The following is a 19,461-nucleotide window of genomic DNA, read 5'->3' on the forward strand; positions in this document are numbered from 1 at the left end:
CCTAAGATGGCATGGGATAGACTCCTGCCGACCCTGATGAGGATTAAGCGGTGTATAGATTATGGATGGATGGTTTAAGTTACAGGTTAACAAAACTGGAGTCTCTTCTTGTTGACTTACCTTTATGTTTGCTGTCTCCTCTCAGGACAGTAAAGATGCAGAGCAGTATTTGCCACTCACCACCAACCATAGCTGTTGGAACTGGGTGAGGGGAGTGAAGGAGAGGAGCGACAAGAGACAGAGGAAGGATTTTAACAAACAGGTAAACTTAGGCTTCATCAGAAAAGTTCTCAGCGTTGCCACAAACATGGAAACAGCTGACTTCTAATCATGTTCATTCTGTCCCGCCACAGGTTTCAGCTCATCTCGATGTTTCCGTTGGATCATTGGCAACTCCAGTGAGCTGTCCTTCGTTTTCAACAACTCCTTCCCACGTTGAGCCTGCGAGGCAGGGGAGCCGCAAGTGAGTTTTCATGGCAGCGGCACTCTAGGGCTGCCATGGCAGCTGCTGCCGCCGATGCCTCACACCGTATTACCGCACTGACGCCGGAGGAAGAGGGACGACGGACTGCCACCAAGCTGTTTGGGAGCGCCGCCCCACGGACAGAGAGAGAGAGAGAGCGAGACAGGGGGAAAGAGAGAGAGAGGGAAAGGGAAGAGGAAGGAGGAGACGTAGGGAGGTCGAGTGGTAACGAGTGCTTGGTGTGCGGGGCTCTGTTCGCCTCCCAGGACAAACTCCGGCTCCACGCCTTGAGTCACACAGGAGAGAAACCCTTCCACTGCTCACAGCCACACTGTCCCAAGGCCTTCAGCTCTAAATACAAACTCTTCAGGTACTGACACCAATCACTCAGATATAGAATGATACATGACTTCTGAAGGTTTCTCAGTGACATTATAGTTTGTACTTTAATCCGTCTTTCAAAAGGCTTCATTTCATTTCATTTCTTTATTTCGAACATGTAATTAATAACATTCAACAAATGATTCACAGAACAACAAAATAGTTCATCATGCTTCTCATATAAGGAGACTGAGAGGAAAACAGAAAAACTTCAACATGTTCGAAAGGGAATGGGAAGAAGTTAAAACTTGAAACACGAGTTTACAATCAATCAACACGAAAAGCACTCAGAGAGCGCAGTACTCCTCCAAGGCTGCTCAGTCGTCCTGTCTTTTCTGACAGATGAAATCTTAAATAAAAAATGACCTTGCACTGAGCACAGGCGTGTGTTATGCATGTGTACGTTTTGTACGAATACAGAGTCACGTGACCTAAATATGGAGCGGGCAGCAGAAATTGATCTGATTAGGAAACACGACCACAATTTAATTTGTTCCTTGTTTCATTTCTGACAGATAAGTCCTGATAAGTCCACAGCGGTGGATTCGTAGTCGGATCGCAATCATGTGATGACATAGTGTTCACTTGTTGTCATAGTTACAGTGACGCCATGACGCCATCTCACAATACAGAAATCTTGAACAAATCTGTGAATCCAGACTACAAGCCGCATCACAGTCAAAATGTAATCACTTGGTCCTTGTATCATTTCTGACTTTTCCTGATAATTTTATTCAGATCCGTTAGTCCATTTTTGAGTAATGTTGCAAACAGACAGACAGACAGACAGACAACAGACAAACGTATGTCGATCACCACAGAACCGTGTTCCTTGGCGAAGGAACAATGAATCATGGAGATTTTAACTAGTTAGCTGCACTTTCACGGCTGTCATTAGCATCATTTTCAAATGCAGCAGCTTTTCTAGTAAATGCCACAACAGAAATCTTAAATGGTCAGACTTTGTAAAAAATGTTGTGTCACTTTAAAGATGACAAAGTCAGAACAGCTTGCATCACATCAAGGGATGGTCAGGAAGAAGTGATGGATTTGTACAAATATTTCACAGAGTAATAATCACAAAACATCTTTCTCATTCACTTCACCTCCAAATGCAGACTCATTCAGACACAACATTAAGCTGATTGCATGACTTCTGAGGGTTTCTCAATGAGTCACTTCATAATTTTCACTTTGTTGTGCATTTATTGCATGTAAAATCTAGTTTTGTATGAATAATGAATGTAGTTACTAGTTACAGTGTTTAGTGCACATTCACTTTCAGCTATGGAAAACTCACTACAGACTTTCCTTGTTCCAAACAGCAGATAAAATTAGTGATACAGTAGCTGGTAAAGATTATAACCCCTTTTTCTGTCAATCTGATGGCATCTGAACATGTCGGCTTCGTGTTTGAATGAGCATCCTGGTAACTTTCTTGTAAAAATCGCAACAGAAATCTTAATAAAGTTGGGCTCAGTAACATTTTCCTATCACTTTGAACATGACAAAAGTCTGAATCTTTAAGTACTGTGCATCAATCACATCACCAATACACAATACGATGTATGACTTCAGTGAGTCACTTCATAATTTGTACTTTAATGTGTCTATAATGCAGCTCAAATCACTAGTTTTGTATCAACAATGAATCACACAAGCCCACAGAAAACTTCTACAGAAAATTTTACCAACTACTGTTTTATTAGCATCATTTCCAGATGCAACATGTCTGGTACATCCACCATACACTCTCCTTGTTCCAAACAGCAGTAAAATCAGTAACGCAGTAGCTGGTGAAGATTATAACGTTTTCAGACCTGCACGGCTTTCTGTTAATCTGACGCTTGTCTGAACATGTCAGTTCACATCTAAATTAGCATCCTGCTAACTTCCCAATAAAATTCGTAACAGAAAGCCAAATAGGTTGTTTTAACTTGAGAAAAGTCTGAACTGCATGCAATCACAGGAGATGGACATGCAGAAATGATGCATTTGAAGTTGTGTCAAGTGATTTAGGGAAGACGTTTTTTCCACATTTCAGCTACGACATTGGTCCAAAAAATATTACAAATCGCTTTTTTCATTGACTTTGCTCTGCAGTTTCACATCAATCGCAAGCAAAACTAGAAAAGCACTCAGAGATTGCAGTACTCCACCAAGGCTGTCCATTCCTCCATACGGCATTGTCAGAAATGCAGCATTTGTTTATTAGTTATTGATGATCAGACAGATAAGTAGAACATAGAATGTGTTCATTTAATATAGATGTACCCACAAACAAACTTACCTTGCACTGAGTACAGGCGTATGTTATACATGTGTACATTATGAACTCAGAAACACCCCCACAATTTAATCAGTTGTTCTTTGTATCATTTCCAACGTAAAAGTTCCGGTAAGTCTGCAGTAGTTTGTAGTAGGATCACAGTCATGTGATCGTCAGCAGGCAGCTGATGTAGTGTTCACTTGTTGTCATGGTTACAGTGACACCATGCTGCTACCTGGCAATGATACAGAAATCTTTATCAAATCCGTAGATCCAGACTATAAGCTGCATCACTGCCAAAATCTAATCACTTGGTCCTTGTGTCATTTATGACCTTCCCTGAAAATTTCATCCAAATCTGTTTGCCCGTTTTTGAGAACTGTTGCTAACGGACAAACATACACTGATCGTCACATAACTGCGCTGTGTTCCTTGGCAGAGTAACGAATAAAACGTTACTGCAATGAAAACCAACCACCTCAGATTAATGAGATTCACAAATAATAAAACTAAATCAAAAAATGTCAGCAGGAGCTGAACTTCAGTTTGTTGCTTCCAGCTGTTTGTAGGAATCTTATTTAAACTCCAGAGCTTAATCGTGTATGTGTAAGATCACTGTGAACGTCAACCCCCTTTAATGAATAATAACATTTCTGTAAAATAATGTTTGAATATAGACTATTTATTAGTTAGTTGTAAACTGTCTTTTATTGGACTTTTTAATTAACGATTAACTGACAAACAAAAAAACAGCACTAAAATTCAAAGATAACATACATTTCTAGCAGATTTCAAGACTCTGTGGAGACCAAAGAGTAAAAAGCTAAAGCTAAAAGGACAATGAATATTGAAAAGAATTCTAATGTCGCTCAGTAACTCATGGACATGTAAATAAGCCACTGTTTGCTAACACGTTCAACTTTGTCACATGAATGAATTTCAATTTTTGCCAAAAATCAGTCAGTGCCCGTTTAAATGACTAAACTGTTTAACATGTCAGAAATGTGGTGAATCATAGGAAGTGGTTCAAAACCCAGTACAACCTCATTTACGTATAAATGGAAACAAAACTGCAGGAATGTTTGACTCACTTTCAACAGCAAAACAAACATGACAACAAGGCAATGGAATGTGTAACCTCTTAAAATAAACTGTACCGTTCATGATCTGTTGCAGGCATATGGCCACACACTCTCCACAGAAGACCCATCAGTGCTCGTTCTGTGAGAAAATGTTCCACCGCAAAGATCACCTAAAGAACCACCTGCAGACCCATGACCCCAACAAGGAGGCCTTCAAGTGCGAGGAGTGCGGGAAGCACTACAACACCAAGCTGGGATACAAGCGCCATGTGGCCATGCACTCGGCCACAGCGGGCGATCTGACCTGCAAAGTGTGCATGCAGAGCTATGAGAGCACGCCGGTTCTCCTGGAGCACCTCAAGAGCCACTCGGGGAAGTCCTCGGGCGGCGCCAAGGAGAAGAAACACCCGTGCGACCACTGTGACCGTCGCTTCTACACCAGGAAGGACGTGAGGCGGCACATGGTGGTGCACACGGGCCGAAAGGACTTCCTGTGCCAGTACTGTGCCCAGCGCTTCGGCAGGAAAGACCATCTGACGCGTCACGTGAAGAAGAGTCATTCGCAGGAGCTGCTGAAGATCAAGACGGAGCCTCCGGATATGTTGGGTCTGTTAGCCTCGGGGTCTCCTCCCTGCTCCGTGAAGGAGGAGCTCAGCCCCATGATGTGTGGCATGGGGCCCAACAAAGACCCCATGATGGGGAAACCCTTCCCCAGTGGAGCCCCCTTCCCGATGGGCATGTACAACCCCCACCATCTCCAGGCCATGTCTAATTCTGGGGTGGGTCACTCACACCCGTCCCTGATGCCTGGTTCCTTGTCTGCAGCTATGGGCATGGGCTGTCACATGGAGTCTCCTGCATCTCTTCACCCACACTCCCACCACCACCACCATCACCACCACCACCACCACCACCACCATTCCCCTCCACTGCCCCCACACCACCAGCCTCCGGCTCCCCAGCAGCAGCACCAGCCCCAGCCAGCCCCCAAATACCAGCTGGGATCTACCTCATACCTGCTGGAAAAGCCCTTGAAAGTCGAGATGGAGAGCTTCCTCATGGATCTGCAGAGCGGCTTGCCAGGCCCGGTTCCCTCTGTGGAGCCCCACACTGCTGCCTCGCCCCCCAAGGACGGACTGGAGCCCACCTCGGGCCTGGCAGATGAGCTCTGCGGGGATCCCCTCCTGTCCAAGAGCCCTGTGGTGATCGCTGAGTCTCTGTGTGCTGCTAACATGGACTTCTCCCACCTGCTGGGGTTCCTGCCCCTCAACCTCCCTTCCTACAGCGCCCCCATGAGCACGGGAGGACTGGTCATGGGCTACACCTCATCCGCGGCCTCCTCCTCTTCTTCCTCCTCCTCTTCCTCATCTCTGCACGCTGCCGAGCCTCACGCCGCAGCAGTCGCCGCAGCAGCAGCTGCCGTCGCCACGGCACCTCTTACCTCTTTGCAACCGCAACCTCAGGAGCAGCAGAGCTCCAGCGGGGGTCTGGGCCTGGGACCCCTGCACCCCCTCCCACCAGTGTTCAGCTCCAGCCTTAGTACCACCACACTGCCTCGCTTCCACCAGGCCTTCCAGTGAGCCGCCACTGCCCAGCCAACACGGCCTCCACAGCAGCCCGGCTCAGCTAATGGATGCTTTGGGTTGTGGCTCTTTACAGGAGCCTGATGAAAAAAAGTTGGAGAATTAGAGTAAACAAATAAATATAATTGAACACTTAGAAGCCTTAAATGAAAGTGCGCACAAAAGCTTTTGATTGAGCCTTAAAAGGAAGTTAAACCCCTTTGAGCAAAACGGAAAAGGTGAGAAAAGAAGTTTAAGCAGCTTTTATTTGGGCTTTTTTTCTCCTTATCCTATAGTTTTAACGATGTATTAACCCATGTTTTTTTTTATTTCCATTTACTTCCCCCTTTATCTCTCCTCTCCCATCCCCTATTTAGTAGCATAGAGGGCAGGATCAGTAGGCCAGAAGGCATGGTACTGCATAAGTAATAATGTAAAGAAAAAAGAAAAAGGAAAAAAAATCAAAGATAATTTTTAGTGAAGATTATCTGTCTTGTTGTGACCCACAGAAAAAAACATAGTTTGAAGTGGATTATTTTGTTTTACTTTGTTTTTTCTTTTCCAAATGTAAGAACCTGGTAGAATGTGTCTCATCTCGATATTTCGAACCACCCACGCTAACAACCTAAAGTGTCGCGTTTCGTACGGAGAGGAGAGAGATCAGTGAAGGAACGAAGAGATGAACATGAAATCTAAAATTCTCTACAAGATGGCCGACGTAGAGCCACAAACCCCTGCCTCGTAAAAAAACAGTGCTCTTTAATCAAGAAAAATTATATATATGTTTAGCTGACATGCTCCTAGAGTCGGGTCAGTTGGATTTAAAATGGCTCAATAAATGAAAAACAGGCTCTTATCGTGTGATTTGATAACCTGTCTGCTGCCAAACACACACATTTTTAAAGAAAAGCAAAAAGAAATGTGAAAAAGTGTACTTCACGCTTTTTTTTTTACTGTTCCTCAAGAGAAGCACTTTTTTTGTGTTTGTTTTAGCAGAAGGCACTTCACCTTTTGTCTTCCTCGCTCTTCTTCCTTCACCCGTCTTCCTCCCAACAGTTACCTTTAGAAGTTCTGACGTATCTATGAAAATATCTATATATATTTTTTGGGGGAGGGGGGAAATATAATTCAAAAACACATCTTTGCGCAGTCTTTTTTCTTTCGTTCTTTGCGCATCGTCATCATGGTGATGATGAACCCTGACATATGTGAATGGCAAAAAAAGAACAAAAAAGAACAAAAGAATTACAGAGACAGATGAGGAAAAAAATGTGTTAAAGAATGTTATTGCAGTGTACGAAATATCTCAAAAATGAATATATAATTGCTTTTATCTCAGTAAGATGTATTTTTTTAGGTAGACGTATTAAAACTATGATGTTTTTTTGATGTCTGGCAGGTTTACATTTGTGTGTATCTTGCAAATTTTTTTTTCTTTTTGTTGATCAAACAAATGGATGAAGTATTAGCTTTTCCCCTGAGCTTTCTCTCGTCATATCCAATCTTTGCCTTTTACACGTACTTGAGTTAGTGTAGTGGAATCAGAACTGTGGATGGGAAATATTTATAGAAGGCTGTTAGTGGCGTACTAATCGATTAGGATTTGAATTAGGTAGATTGTGTCATTGGGATGCTGACATGGATGGACGATGAATCTCTGACTCTGGGTATATAAATGTGTATACTACAGTTCAAAAGTTTGGGGTCACTTAGAAATGTCCTTACTTTTGAAAGAAAAACTTTTTTTTCAGTGAAGATAACATTAAATGAATCAGAAATCCAGTGTAGACATTGTTAATGTGGTAAATGACTATTCTAGCTGGAAATGGCTGATTTTTAATGGAATATCTCCATAGGGGTACAGAGGAACATTTCCAGCAACCATCACTCCTGTGTTCTAATGCTACATTGTGTTAGCTAATGGTGCTGAAAGGCTCACTGATGATTAGAAAACCCTTGTTCAATTATGTTAGCACATGAATAAAAGTGTGAGTTTTCATAGAAATCATAAAATTGCCTGGATGACCCCAAACTTTTGAATGGTACTGTTTATATAAATATATAGATATGCACTAAGTTGCCAGTTTATTAGCAACACCAAAATGCCTAAATGTTAAGTTTTTTTTGAAACACCTTAAGGGAGATGCAGATTCAACTGCATGACAATTTTCATATTTAGTTGCAGTCTAACCTCACGGATTGAAACGAGGTGGTCAAAATAATAGAAACATACGCCGAACAGTAGAAACCGCAGCTGAATCTACAGATTTCTCAACTTGATTGAACAAAAACCTAACATTCTAACTTCCATTAGGCTGAGATTTATTGCAGAACTGGTGCATTAGTATTCGCTTTAGCTCGCTGTTTCTAATCAACTGGCTTCCGAGTGTATATAACCCTAGTGTAGTGACAACATCCTGTCCGATTTTCACTCTGAGCTCTGCAGTTCTGAACGTCTCAGAGTTTTAACCCTTCACCACCAGCCTATAAAGACCTGAGCCCAAAGTTAACCTAAGCCTCAAAAATCAGACAGGTGCTTCTAGTCTTAAAGGACGATCCTGAAGGTTCATTTCAACCGCAGGATTTAAAATTTATGCGTCTGTTGTGTCTTTGTGGTTCATGCTGACATTATACTTTCCACCAATGCTGTAGAGATTCAGGGACTGAAACTTCCTGTAGCCTTTTTCTTTTTTTGCAAACAGGATTAGTTGTTTGAAGGGAAACACAGAAATTAGCCACCTGGATTGGCAATTTTGCAAACATAATTCGATTCCAGTCACCTTTATACATGTGGACATGCTTGTTTGGAGGCTGTAAATAGCTTTAGCATGTGTTTGCTAAAGAGTTTGCAGAAAAAAAAAGACTTTTATCTTCTTGTAACAGCTTTTACCAACTGTTTAAGGAACTGAGTGTTTAGTCCGGCCACTGTTGGATGTGGTGGAGGTGAAACAGCATCTCCAGGATGTTTATCAAAGCTACAGATTCATTAGCTGTTGTTCTACAGCTGTTAGATTTTCCAGAGTTCCAATTATAGGGTCCCACACTTTGCAGTGTAGCTTCCTGGTCAGTTTTCCGTCACGTTGTTCTGCCTCCATCCTAAGTTTTGAGAGCTAAGAGTTAAATCCGGCTGCTGTTGGATGTTGTGGAGGTGAAAAAGCATCTCCATGTTTGTCAAAGCTGCAGATTCATTCGTTTTAGTTCTACAGCTGTTAGATTTTTCAGATTTAACATTTTAAGGTGACACTTGCTGCAGATGTAGGTTTCTTGTCAGTTTTCATGACGTTTTTCTACCTCCATCCACTGAGTTTCAAGAGCTGAGAGTTAAATCCGGCTGCTGTTGGATGTTTTGGAGGTGAAAAAGCATCTCCATGAAAATGCATTGTCCAGGTTTACCATTTAGAGGTCCCAGCAGATTTAATTTTCTCGTCAGTTTCCATGACATTTTTGTCTATCTTCTGAGTTTCATCTTCCATTTTCTTCTATTAGCTCATCATCTGTGCACAACCGAACATCACACTGATAGGACTTGTTGTCTTGCTTTTAACTGGGTGATGCTTCATTGCATTTAGCCGTTAAGTCTCCAGAACGTTGGCAGGCTGAGCAGGTTTCTGATCAAGATCTGGAAAACTTCAATTTCTAACTGCTAATTCCTGTGTTTCCTTGATGAAACATGTAAAAACCTGCTTTTTTTGAAAGGTAAGGTTGCGTTTACTGCTCAGATACTCGACATTCTGCCTTGCCTCGATGTATGTGTGGAGCCGAGTTGTAGAGTGCAAAGTTAGCATGATCCATAGAAGCACAACAGACACATCGATGGTGAATACAGGTTGAAATGAGCCTTAATTATCCTTTAATGTTCTGTCTGACCAACACTGACAAATCCGCACATTCATCACACATTTTTATCTAGCTCGCTTTGTGTGGACGTCTTGTTCCGGTGGTAGAAAAAGACTTTAGTCGAGCTCCACCCAGCACAAAGTCAAAAACAAAGAAAGAAAAAACTGAAAAAACAAAAAAACAGGAAAAAGATAGCACATAAAAATGAAAAGTAAAACACATATTGCTGCTTGTAGCTACGGTTGCTGATGGACGACAACTGTAGACCACTAGAACATTTCAAAATTTTATTTTTTTTCGTTGTTGTTTTGCAAGATGGACAGCAAGCTGAAACATGCACAAACCGAACCGACAAAGTGTTCATCTGGCCCCCTCTGTACTCCTCCACAACCTCCTCCTCTTTCAGCTGCTTCGTAGAGTCAAAGGAAAAGGGTCTGAAAAATGTGGCGACGGCCGGACGAATGCGCTCGCCGAACCCCTGCTGCTTTGACATTCAAAGCTTCGCTGGGGTGGGACACATGGAGCGACCGCACGACTCCTGGCGTCGCCCTCTAGTCATATATTTGTTTTGTTTGTTGTCATATGATTTATATTATTTTCTGTTTGTATAAAACAGGACCTCGAAAAAAACAACACAACACATCACCTCATTTTTTTCTTTTTTTTTTTTGTTTATTTTTCTTACCAAAACCTCGGGAGAAGAAATTTTTGCACAATTGCTTGTTACAAAATGCTACGAGTGTTATCCGATATTTTTTTCTTTCTTTTCTTTGTTTTTTTTTTTTATACTGTAGGATTTGAACCCCTGACGATGAGCAGCTGATGTGATAAAAAAAACCCTTAAAAAAAAGCAAAAAAATAAATCCAAATCGGAAGGCAGAAGCAGTTGAACATTCAGAATCAGCCGGCATTGTTGCAGAAAAGCTTCCCCACGCAGTCTGACTGTTTGACTTCATCACTAGAAGGTTTAAAACTGATTTGAAGCTTATTTTCACACTCATCATTATTAGTCTTCCACCCAGAAGGTCATTATTTTGTAGTGACTTTATAAAAACGATCAAACTTCTGATTGATCCTAAAAGCTATTGGCACCTTTTTTGAGACTTTATAATAAAATAAAATTTAAAAAAGGGCAAGATTCAAATTTGATCTTTATTATGAGCTTATAAAAGGTTGTTTTTTAAGAAAAACCCTCTTGGCTTAAGCCAAAATTTGTAGCAATCAAAATGAGCGTTTACATTTTTGTAACAAATATTCATTAAGTCCTAAAAAAAAAAGGAATAAAAATGAAAGTGTAGGAAAAGCTTTTGGCATGCATTAAGTTTGTCCTCCCTGGGTTTCTGTGAGCTAATCTGAATTCTAGCACTTTCAACCTTTAAAAAGAGTATTTTTTTCTTTAAAAAAATTTCAGCTTATATGTTCATATGTTTTTAATTTTGTATTGATCCTGTATATGTATGTGCCATTAGATTGATGTGTAGACTTTATCAACCTTTGTGTATTTCTCTGCTCCAAAAGAATAACAGTATTTTTGATATACTTTTCACTAATATCCTCCTACATAAGAGCCCCCTGCCCCTGTTTTCCTTTCAGAGTTTTTTTTTCTGTGTGTGTTTGGGAAACCAGCTTTGCCTTTTTCCTCTCATAAATTTAATCAAACTCTACGGCCGCGAAGAGAACGGCAGCAACCGAGCTGTTTTTCTTTTTCTTTCTTTTTTTTTTTCGGAGGCGGTAACAAACTTGACCGTTGTCAGCAGCCGCAAACCCGACCACAGCTGAGGGCCTGTTGCGACAGAGACCCATCTGCAGGCCGTTTTTAGACCACGTAACTGAACAAAAATGAAGTCCGGGGCAACCCCAAAAATATAGCACTTAGAGCTTCCAGCCGTGGTCACAGGGCACGTTTGGTTTCTGCCAGAAGGAACAACTCCATCCTGTTAACGTGTAAGAATAGTGCCGAGCTGCTGCAACAACCGTCGTTTAATCCGAACGTGGCTTCGAATCGATGTCGCTGAGCTAAATGTCAAGAAGCTGCAAAAAAGAGGCAGTTTTTAAAGGAATGTGGTCGGGTTCCACTTGTGAAAACCCATTTATGCTAAAGGCATAAATGATTTGTTGCATCAAAATTATGAGGCACTAAGTCAGACAAAATGGGATTAACATAACAGAATCAGGCAGGAAATCACATAGTTCTTGTACTTGCTAGTAGTTTACATGATTCTAGATTGGATTATATGCTTTGTGACATTACAGCATTTGCTCTGTAAAAGAACTGGACAAACAGAACATAAATGTGCATTTTTTTTACCCTTAAATCTCTTTAAACTTTCAGAATTTGCCTGAGAAACTTCAGATTTTTAAACTTTTCTTCAGTATCGCAGTGATTCAGTGACCTGTATGTGCATTGGTGCATTAAAATAGAATCAGACTGTATTTTAAAACCCAGTTATGCTAAAAAAAAAAAAAAAACACAGCATCCGGCAAAAGAAAAAAAATGAAAATTGATTTGTTGCATCAAAATTATGAGGCAGTAAGTCAAACAAAATAGGATTAACGTAACAGAATCAGGCTAGAAATCACACATTTGTGGTAGTTTACATGATTCTAGGTTAGATTATAAGCTTTGTGACATTACAGCATCTGCTCTGTAAAACATCTCAACTAGCAGAAAGAAAGTTTGCATCATTTTTTAACCATACACCTCCTTAAACTTTCAGAATTTGCCTGAGAAACCTAATTTTTTAAACTTTCTTCAGTGACCTGTACATCCATTGGTGCATTAAAATAGAATCAAATTGCATATTTCTGATCTCACCTGTTTGACTTATTCTATACAAATACAGGTTAATAACTGGACTCATGAATGCAGCTCACATTAGAACAGAGCGCTGGAAAATTGGTTCCCATTTTTACATGAAAGTTAAATTTCACTCTGCAGGAACAAACTGAAGCAACTTGGTTTAAAATGTATTAAATAGAACTACAAAGAACAACGGGTTTGCAGGAAAATGAGGTAATTTTACATGTAATTCGAACCTGAAAGCCGGTGAAAATTTACTTTAAAAAGCTCCAGACTGGATTAAAATCACTGTCACAGGTTATATTAAGATCAGCCCACCTCCTCTAGAGATGTAAATCCTCTCTAAATTATCAATTGTTTCTGCTTTAGTGGACAAATCAATGGCAAAGCTTGATTTATGTAATCAATATGAGCCCAAAAATCAATGTTTTCCTTTTTTTTTAACAAGGCATTTGAAAATGTCACACTAAATGTCTCCACCTGTGTGTAAAGATGAAAAAATTTCAGGAAAAAGAGGAATTACTGTGATGCCACAGATGTAGGAATTTGCACTGTTGGCTGTTGAGCCTATTTTTTAACAAAAAACATGTTCGTTCTCCAAAAAAAATCTACACCAAATTCACTGTGACCAATTCTTTATTGCCGTGCCTCACATCATGATGCCTCCACCGCCATGCTTCACAGTGGGGATGGAAAGCCAAAAATAAATTCCCTACAATTCAATGTTAAAAACCAATGAAAGGGAAGATCTCACAAATTGAATGAATACTTTTTATAAGACTGTACCCACTCATGTGTCCGTCCCTCCCAGACAACTTTCACTGAATTACTTAAACACTGAAGAAAACCTAAAAACACAAGAATTCTAAGGCAAATTCTGAAGTTTTCCAGTTACTGCTTCATCGGTTTATTGAACATTATCTAGAAACTGTGAGCTAAATTCTGAAATTAAGTCTCCGGTTTTTGTTTTCTATGTCGATGCTATATATTTTACTTACTAATAATCGCAACTAGAAAATGTAAATCTTGACTCGGGTGGTCAAATTACCACAAACTTCACTCAGTAATTCAAATTTAATTTCTAGTATTTTCTCATTCTGACTCACTTTGTCAGAACTTACGAATTCGGATATTTATAGCGTCATAATTTAGACTTTCAGAAAAGAACGTGTTACTGTTTGCATGCTAGTGTCTCATAATTAGTATTTTTGCGATGTTTTTTGGCACAAATGGGCCTCCGAAGTAAAAGCTGACGTTAAATCAGTCCGATCGCTGACCTCCGACGGCGACGTTGCTGTTTTCCTTCCTCTCGGCTGTAGCTCCATTACCTCGACCTGCACCTACTAGGGATGCACTTATCCTCACCTTTTCCTCTTTACTAGTAGGTGCAGAACTCACACACGTATTTTTAAGGGAATTTATTCATCAGTTTAAACCTGAGAAAAGCTGATTTGATTTGAATAATGCTCTCTTTTTCTCGCTTTCATCGCCCTTCTTTTTTTTTTGTTTCGCTTTTAGTAAGAAAATAAAAACCCTGGGTACTGTCTGGTGAAGGCAACATCCACATGTAGTTTTATATATTTCTAGCTTAATGTAAGTCTTGCATTCCAACCTCTTTGTGTATCTTGTTTAGTGACATAGCCCATTTTGTTATCACTTGCTATTTTACAGCCACCTCTGGATTAAACAAGGTGAAAAACAAAAAAAAGGTGAACGAAAAACAGACTGTTTGCATCTTTCACTCACACTATGTTATATAGCTCGGAGTTTATCGACTACAGGGAGAGTTCTATAAATGATGTGCTTCGGAGAAAGAAAGACGATGAGAAGTCTTGCTTCTTTTTTTTTGTTACATATCTCACATGCAATCAGTTGCTGCAATGTTAAAGTGACAGATTTGTATATTGGTTGATCCAAAGAGATGATGAACACAACAGAACTATTGACTTATTGTACAGTATAGTGTATCTTGAGCTGTCATGTGTTATGTTGAAATGATTAAAAGACAAACCAGCAGTTTCATACCCTCTTTGCATTCTTTTTTTGGATTTTGAAGACTTTCTTGTAGTTTTTTTTCCCTCTGCAAAACATAAAAATTCATTTAAAATAAAACTACCATATCTGTATATTATTTAGTAATATTTTCATTAGTAAGACATTAAACATGACTTTTACTTCCACCTACATTTCATTTCCACTTCGCTTTTAAGACTTCAGTGGCTCAGTAAAACATTTTGGGGAACCATATGTAGAAAACAGTCTCATCTGGCATTTATTGTAAACAAAAAAGAGAAAGTTCAGAAATACTCATTTTAGTTGGAGTTCTATGAGTCATGTTAAATTTACAGGCATTCTAGCTTAATTTAAACAAATTCTTATTATTATTTCTTCGTTCATTGCAGTGTTTTCTACCCCAAACTGGAGGATTCTTTCAGAGGAAGAGCTAATTCCTGCATTCTTGTGCATTTTTATGCACATATTTGTCCTTCTCTGCATCAGTTTATGGTGAAAATAATATGAATGACTTTAAAGATAGAGTTTACAAAGTGCTTTACAGACAGGCCAAAACAAAAAACACAAGGTCAGTAAGGCAATTTTTTTAACATAAATAAAATAATGAAAGCACCCAATACCCATCCATCCGTCCATCTATCCATCCATCCATCCATCCATCCATCCATCTTATCCGGGGTTGGGCCGTGGCGGTAGCAGATGAAGCAGGTCATTCCAGACATCCTTCCCCTCAGCAACACTTTCCAGTTCTTCCTGGGGGATCCTGAGGCGTTCCGAGGCCAAATGAGATCCCATAGACCCAGTGGGTTCTGGGTCTACTCTGGAGTCTCCTCCAAGGTGGACGTGTTTGGAAAACCTCCAAAGGAAGTCTCCCCGGAGGCGTCCGAATCAGATGTCCAGACCACCTCAACTGGCTCCTTTCAACATGAAGGACCAGTGGCTCTACTCCGATCTCCCTCCAGATGTTTGAGCTTCTCACCCTATCTCTAAGTCTGAGCCCAGTCACCCTGTAGAGTAAACTCATTTCAGTCGCTGGCAGAGGTGGGCAGAGTAGCCTAAAATTGTACTTAAGTAAGAATAATGTTACTTCAAAATAATATCACTCAAGTAGAAGTAAAAAGTAGTCATCCAAAAAAATTACTCAAGTAAAAGTAAAAAAGTATTTGGTGAAAAGACTACTAAAGTACTGAAAGTACTGAGTAAGTGTTTGATGGTAATGTCTGATTTATTTTTTAGAAATGATGTGATCAGACAGACAAAAATGTAAAATAATGTGCAAATTCTGGTATTTCCAAATAATAAAAAAAATGCAAAAAATAAACATCTTTACCAAATGACAAGTTAAGGCACAAAAAAACACAAACTTCCAAATCTAACACAACATAAAGCTTTTGAAACAAATACCTGTAGTAAGGTAGCGTTTGTATGTTTGAACAGTGCAAACTACTTCCAGTGACAAGATATACTGCATGCTCATAGAGTCTATGACATGGACTGTATGTGAATGCTGTACACCCCCCCATTTCAGTATTTTCCATAAATATGTGTATAATTGAAATAACTCCAGCGATCACTTTGTAACATTTGTCTTGGAGGATTCTAATGCACACACTCAACAGCTTCAGGTTGACCACATCAGCCAACTATAAAATAAAAGTGCTGAAGCAAAAACAAAACATATCTTCATAACTTAAATTATCCATTCACTGAACAGAATTACAATCAGACACTAAACTCTCTATTAAATGTCAAAACAATCCATGTGACTCTAAAACCTCAACAGCTTTACAAACTCTAAGACTAAACTCTCCACAAGGATCCAAAATAAGTTGGACTTCTCCATGAGAGCTTTAAATATTCTTCATCGAATTCCTGAAAAGTTTGGTCAATAAAAAAGACAAAAACGAATATTTTCAGTTGAACTAAAGATAGATTTTGTGATTTTTCTGCTCACATGTTGTGTTGTTATAAACTTAAAGCTGCTGGATCCACGGCATTTTACAGCGCCGGCCTGCAGTCTTTTCCCCACACTGCTGTGCGTCAGGATGAATGAATCATGTGTTGACCCAGGCCACCCTGCCACTAAATTTGTTATGATCATGTCCGATGTACAAATAATTTGTACACTGAATGTACATTTTTTCGGTTCACATAGACAAATTCATTTTCACTCGGAGCCCTTACAGCAACATGAGTGCAGTCAGTTACGCCGATTACATTTGGGAAACCGGACATCGCTGCAAATTGTCATTTAATGTTGGCCTGTTCACCCACAGTGTAAGGAAACCTGATGTATTGACTGGTCATGTTTATAATGTCATCCAAAACAGCTGGCATTAGTGCGCTGAGGGATGGTTGTGATATCCCAGACCTAAAGGACATCATGTAACTGTACACCAGACCCAAACGGGATTTAGACAACAAATGTAACCTCATATATTCTTCATATGAAACACATACCTGTCGGCCACTTAACGCTGGAAGGAACCGGTGTCGCCAGAAACCCGAGTCGTCAGCTCCTGTGTCTGTACCGGGATGGTGTAGTTTCGGCGGGTGGGTCTGTCTAAGACGGCCCAGTTCAGCACATAGATCCAAGAGCACTGCTCTAGGGAATCTGAATCGGCTTATTAGCCAGTCATCGTCATGGGCAAATCCCCGTGATTCCTAAAATCTCTCTCCATTCTTAACGTGATCTTCCAGCAATGCCAGTGCATCCATTGTGCCACATTACGCACGGCTGTCACCTGCTATTTATCCGCTTGATCAGCGATTGGACTGATTGTCACAGACCTTTTCCAAATTAGTAATCAATCAGTGCCACTCACCGCTCTATATCATTTGAAGATGGAAGTTTGATATATGAACATAGTTCTGTAAATACAGTCGTAGGCCGAATGGCGCACTATATGAACATCTACAACAATGAGGGTTTATGATTATCCGGCTCTACAAGTCTAATGTGTGATAACAATAAAGGTTTGAGATCAATCTGGTTTCAATTCACCACTTCACCCTCCGGCACAGCCATTCCCTCTGTCTCCAAAATGTGCATAAGCAAGCATCAAAGTTGGCGCACCGGTGCGCACATTCTCACGCCAAGTTTGTTTTTAGAAGGTTGTTGCTAGAGGTACGGACCCGTACCCGTAGCCTGTGGACTACGGATACGGCACTTGCCATTTGCCAATCAGATACGCGAGATCTGGTCACGTGACTCCCGGTAGACGCTAGCTGTACAGACCCGTAGCATCGGTACTACAGGTACGGACCCTAAACCTGACCCTAACACTAACCCTAACCTTAACCTTTGCTTACCTTTCAACAGTTTGCAGTGGTTAGCAGCTTCTTGACTCGCGAGACTCGCGTACGGGTCCGTATCTGTCTGGCAAATGGAAAGTGCCGTACCCGTAGCCTGTGGGCTACGTATACGGACCCGTATCCGTAGACACTACCTTTTTAGAAATCACAACGTACACAGCGTACGCCACTTACTACGCAAAGGTTGTGATTTACGCCCTGTTTTGTGCGTCATCAAGCATCAAGGTTGGCGCATCGGTGCGCACATTCTCACGCCAAGTTTGTTTTTATAAATCACAACCTTTGCGCAGAAAGTGGCGTACGCCACTTTCTAGCCCTGTTTTGTGCGTATGCAAGCTTTATAAATGAGGCCCCAGGTCCTGAGGACTCGGGAGATCTGGAGGCTTTGGAAAGTCTTGGAACTGAGGGTTCAACCCTCCAGCACAAAGGCTGAAGTCCAACCTCCTGAGAAAAACGGTCGAGATGAAACTCGAGTTTAAAAAAAAACTCGAAAATGGCAAAAAAAATAGATGATAAATGCGCAAAAAAAGAAGCATTAGTATCTGAGCAAGTAGCTCAGGGGGTAAGATGAGAGACTACCAAGTGGAGGGTAGGAGGTCTGAAACCCACGACTGGCATTTTTCTTTCTTTTTCTTTGTCTAAGTTAATGAAAACATTCTTGGCAAAAGCTTTCGCTTTCATCCGACTTCCGCCGGTCCAAGAATTTCACCATCTGTGTGTAATAATGAACCCGCAAATGTGAGTCGCGCTGTGTACGTTAAAGCCTTGTATAGAGAACGGATGGATGGATATTCGTTGTTTGTCGGACAAATGTGTTTATATTACCCGCTGTGGTAATCACATCTGAAAGTGGTTTATTCCGGCGGATTCATGAGAATCTAAGCTTTCCATCGGCATATAATGTTTCTATCATCAAGTTGGCAGTGTCGTTCTATTTCGAAAAATGCTTATGCAGATATCAAAACGGCCCGCCCGCGGGCCGCTGAACCACAACAGGTTTTATAGTGCAGTCACCCAAAATGTTTGCTGCATGAGCTCCAACAAAACCTGTCCAGGTAGAAGGCGACTTTGACAAACAGGAAGTGGAAGATTCCAAGCAGATTTATAGAAGGGGGAACCAGACTGTACTAAGTGTGGTCGAGTATAGAGGGGTGTTTTGAGGGTTTTTAAGGCTGATAGTGATCATTAGAGAGACATTTGGAGGAGATATTTATTTGCAGTAAATGAAAGTACTTAAAATCTTGTAGTTAAACTTAGAAGAACACAAACTCTAACAGAAAACTTTGATATGTTTTTGTTTTGTTTACAGATGTTAAGTTAAAGGAGTTTTATTCGTGACATACAACCAATCAAATCACTCCAGAAGACAGAGGGACCACAGGTAGATAAAGGTTTAGAGCCAAAGTAGCTCCATTTTTTAAATTGATTCATTACCTTAAATCAGTAAAAACTAAAATACTGATAATCAGTAAATCAGTCAGCCCACAATTACTACAATTCTACAATGGATGTCTCTTTTCTTTGACTTGTTATCTGTACAATATACAATGTATATGATGGTGTTTTTTCATCCCAAAGGCTATACTATGATGTTTTCTCAGAGACATACTATGCTACTTTGTTTGTTCTGGCTCTGGGCCGCTGCACTCCTCCTCTGTTGTTTTCTGGATTGTACTCAGCTGCATGTCTTTGTCCACCCGGCCTCCGTTGACACGTCCCGCCTGCCGTCTCTGGAGCTG

The 19,461-nt window shown here is 40.6% G+C and overlaps 1 protein-coding gene across 1 annotated transcript in view; it reads left to right on the forward strand.

The window, feature by feature from the left end:
• Positions 1-14,418, forward strand: part of plagl2 (pleiomorphic adenoma gene-like 2) — a 78,257-nt gene extending 63,839 nt beyond the window's left edge. Inside the window, exons 2-4 of the mRNA XM_022202838.2 lie at positions 146-262; positions 354-833; positions 4,290-14,418. Coding sequence (XP_022058530.1) covers positions 499-833; positions 4,290-5,775 — 1,821 coding nt within the window. The 5' untranslated portion in view covers positions 146-262; positions 354-498 and the 3' untranslated portion in view covers positions 5,776-14,418. The remainder of the gene's footprint in view (positions 1-145; positions 263-353; positions 834-4,289) is intronic.
• The last annotated feature ends 5,043 nt before the right edge of the window (positions 14,419-19,461 follow it).

This window comes from Acanthochromis polyacanthus, chromosome 6 (assembly GCF_021347895.1).
Source record: "Acanthochromis polyacanthus isolate Apoly-LR-REF ecotype Palm Island chromosome 6, KAUST_Apoly_ChrSc, whole genome shotgun sequence".
NCBI lineage: Eukaryota > Metazoa > Chordata > Actinopteri > Pomacentridae > Acanthochromis > Acanthochromis polyacanthus.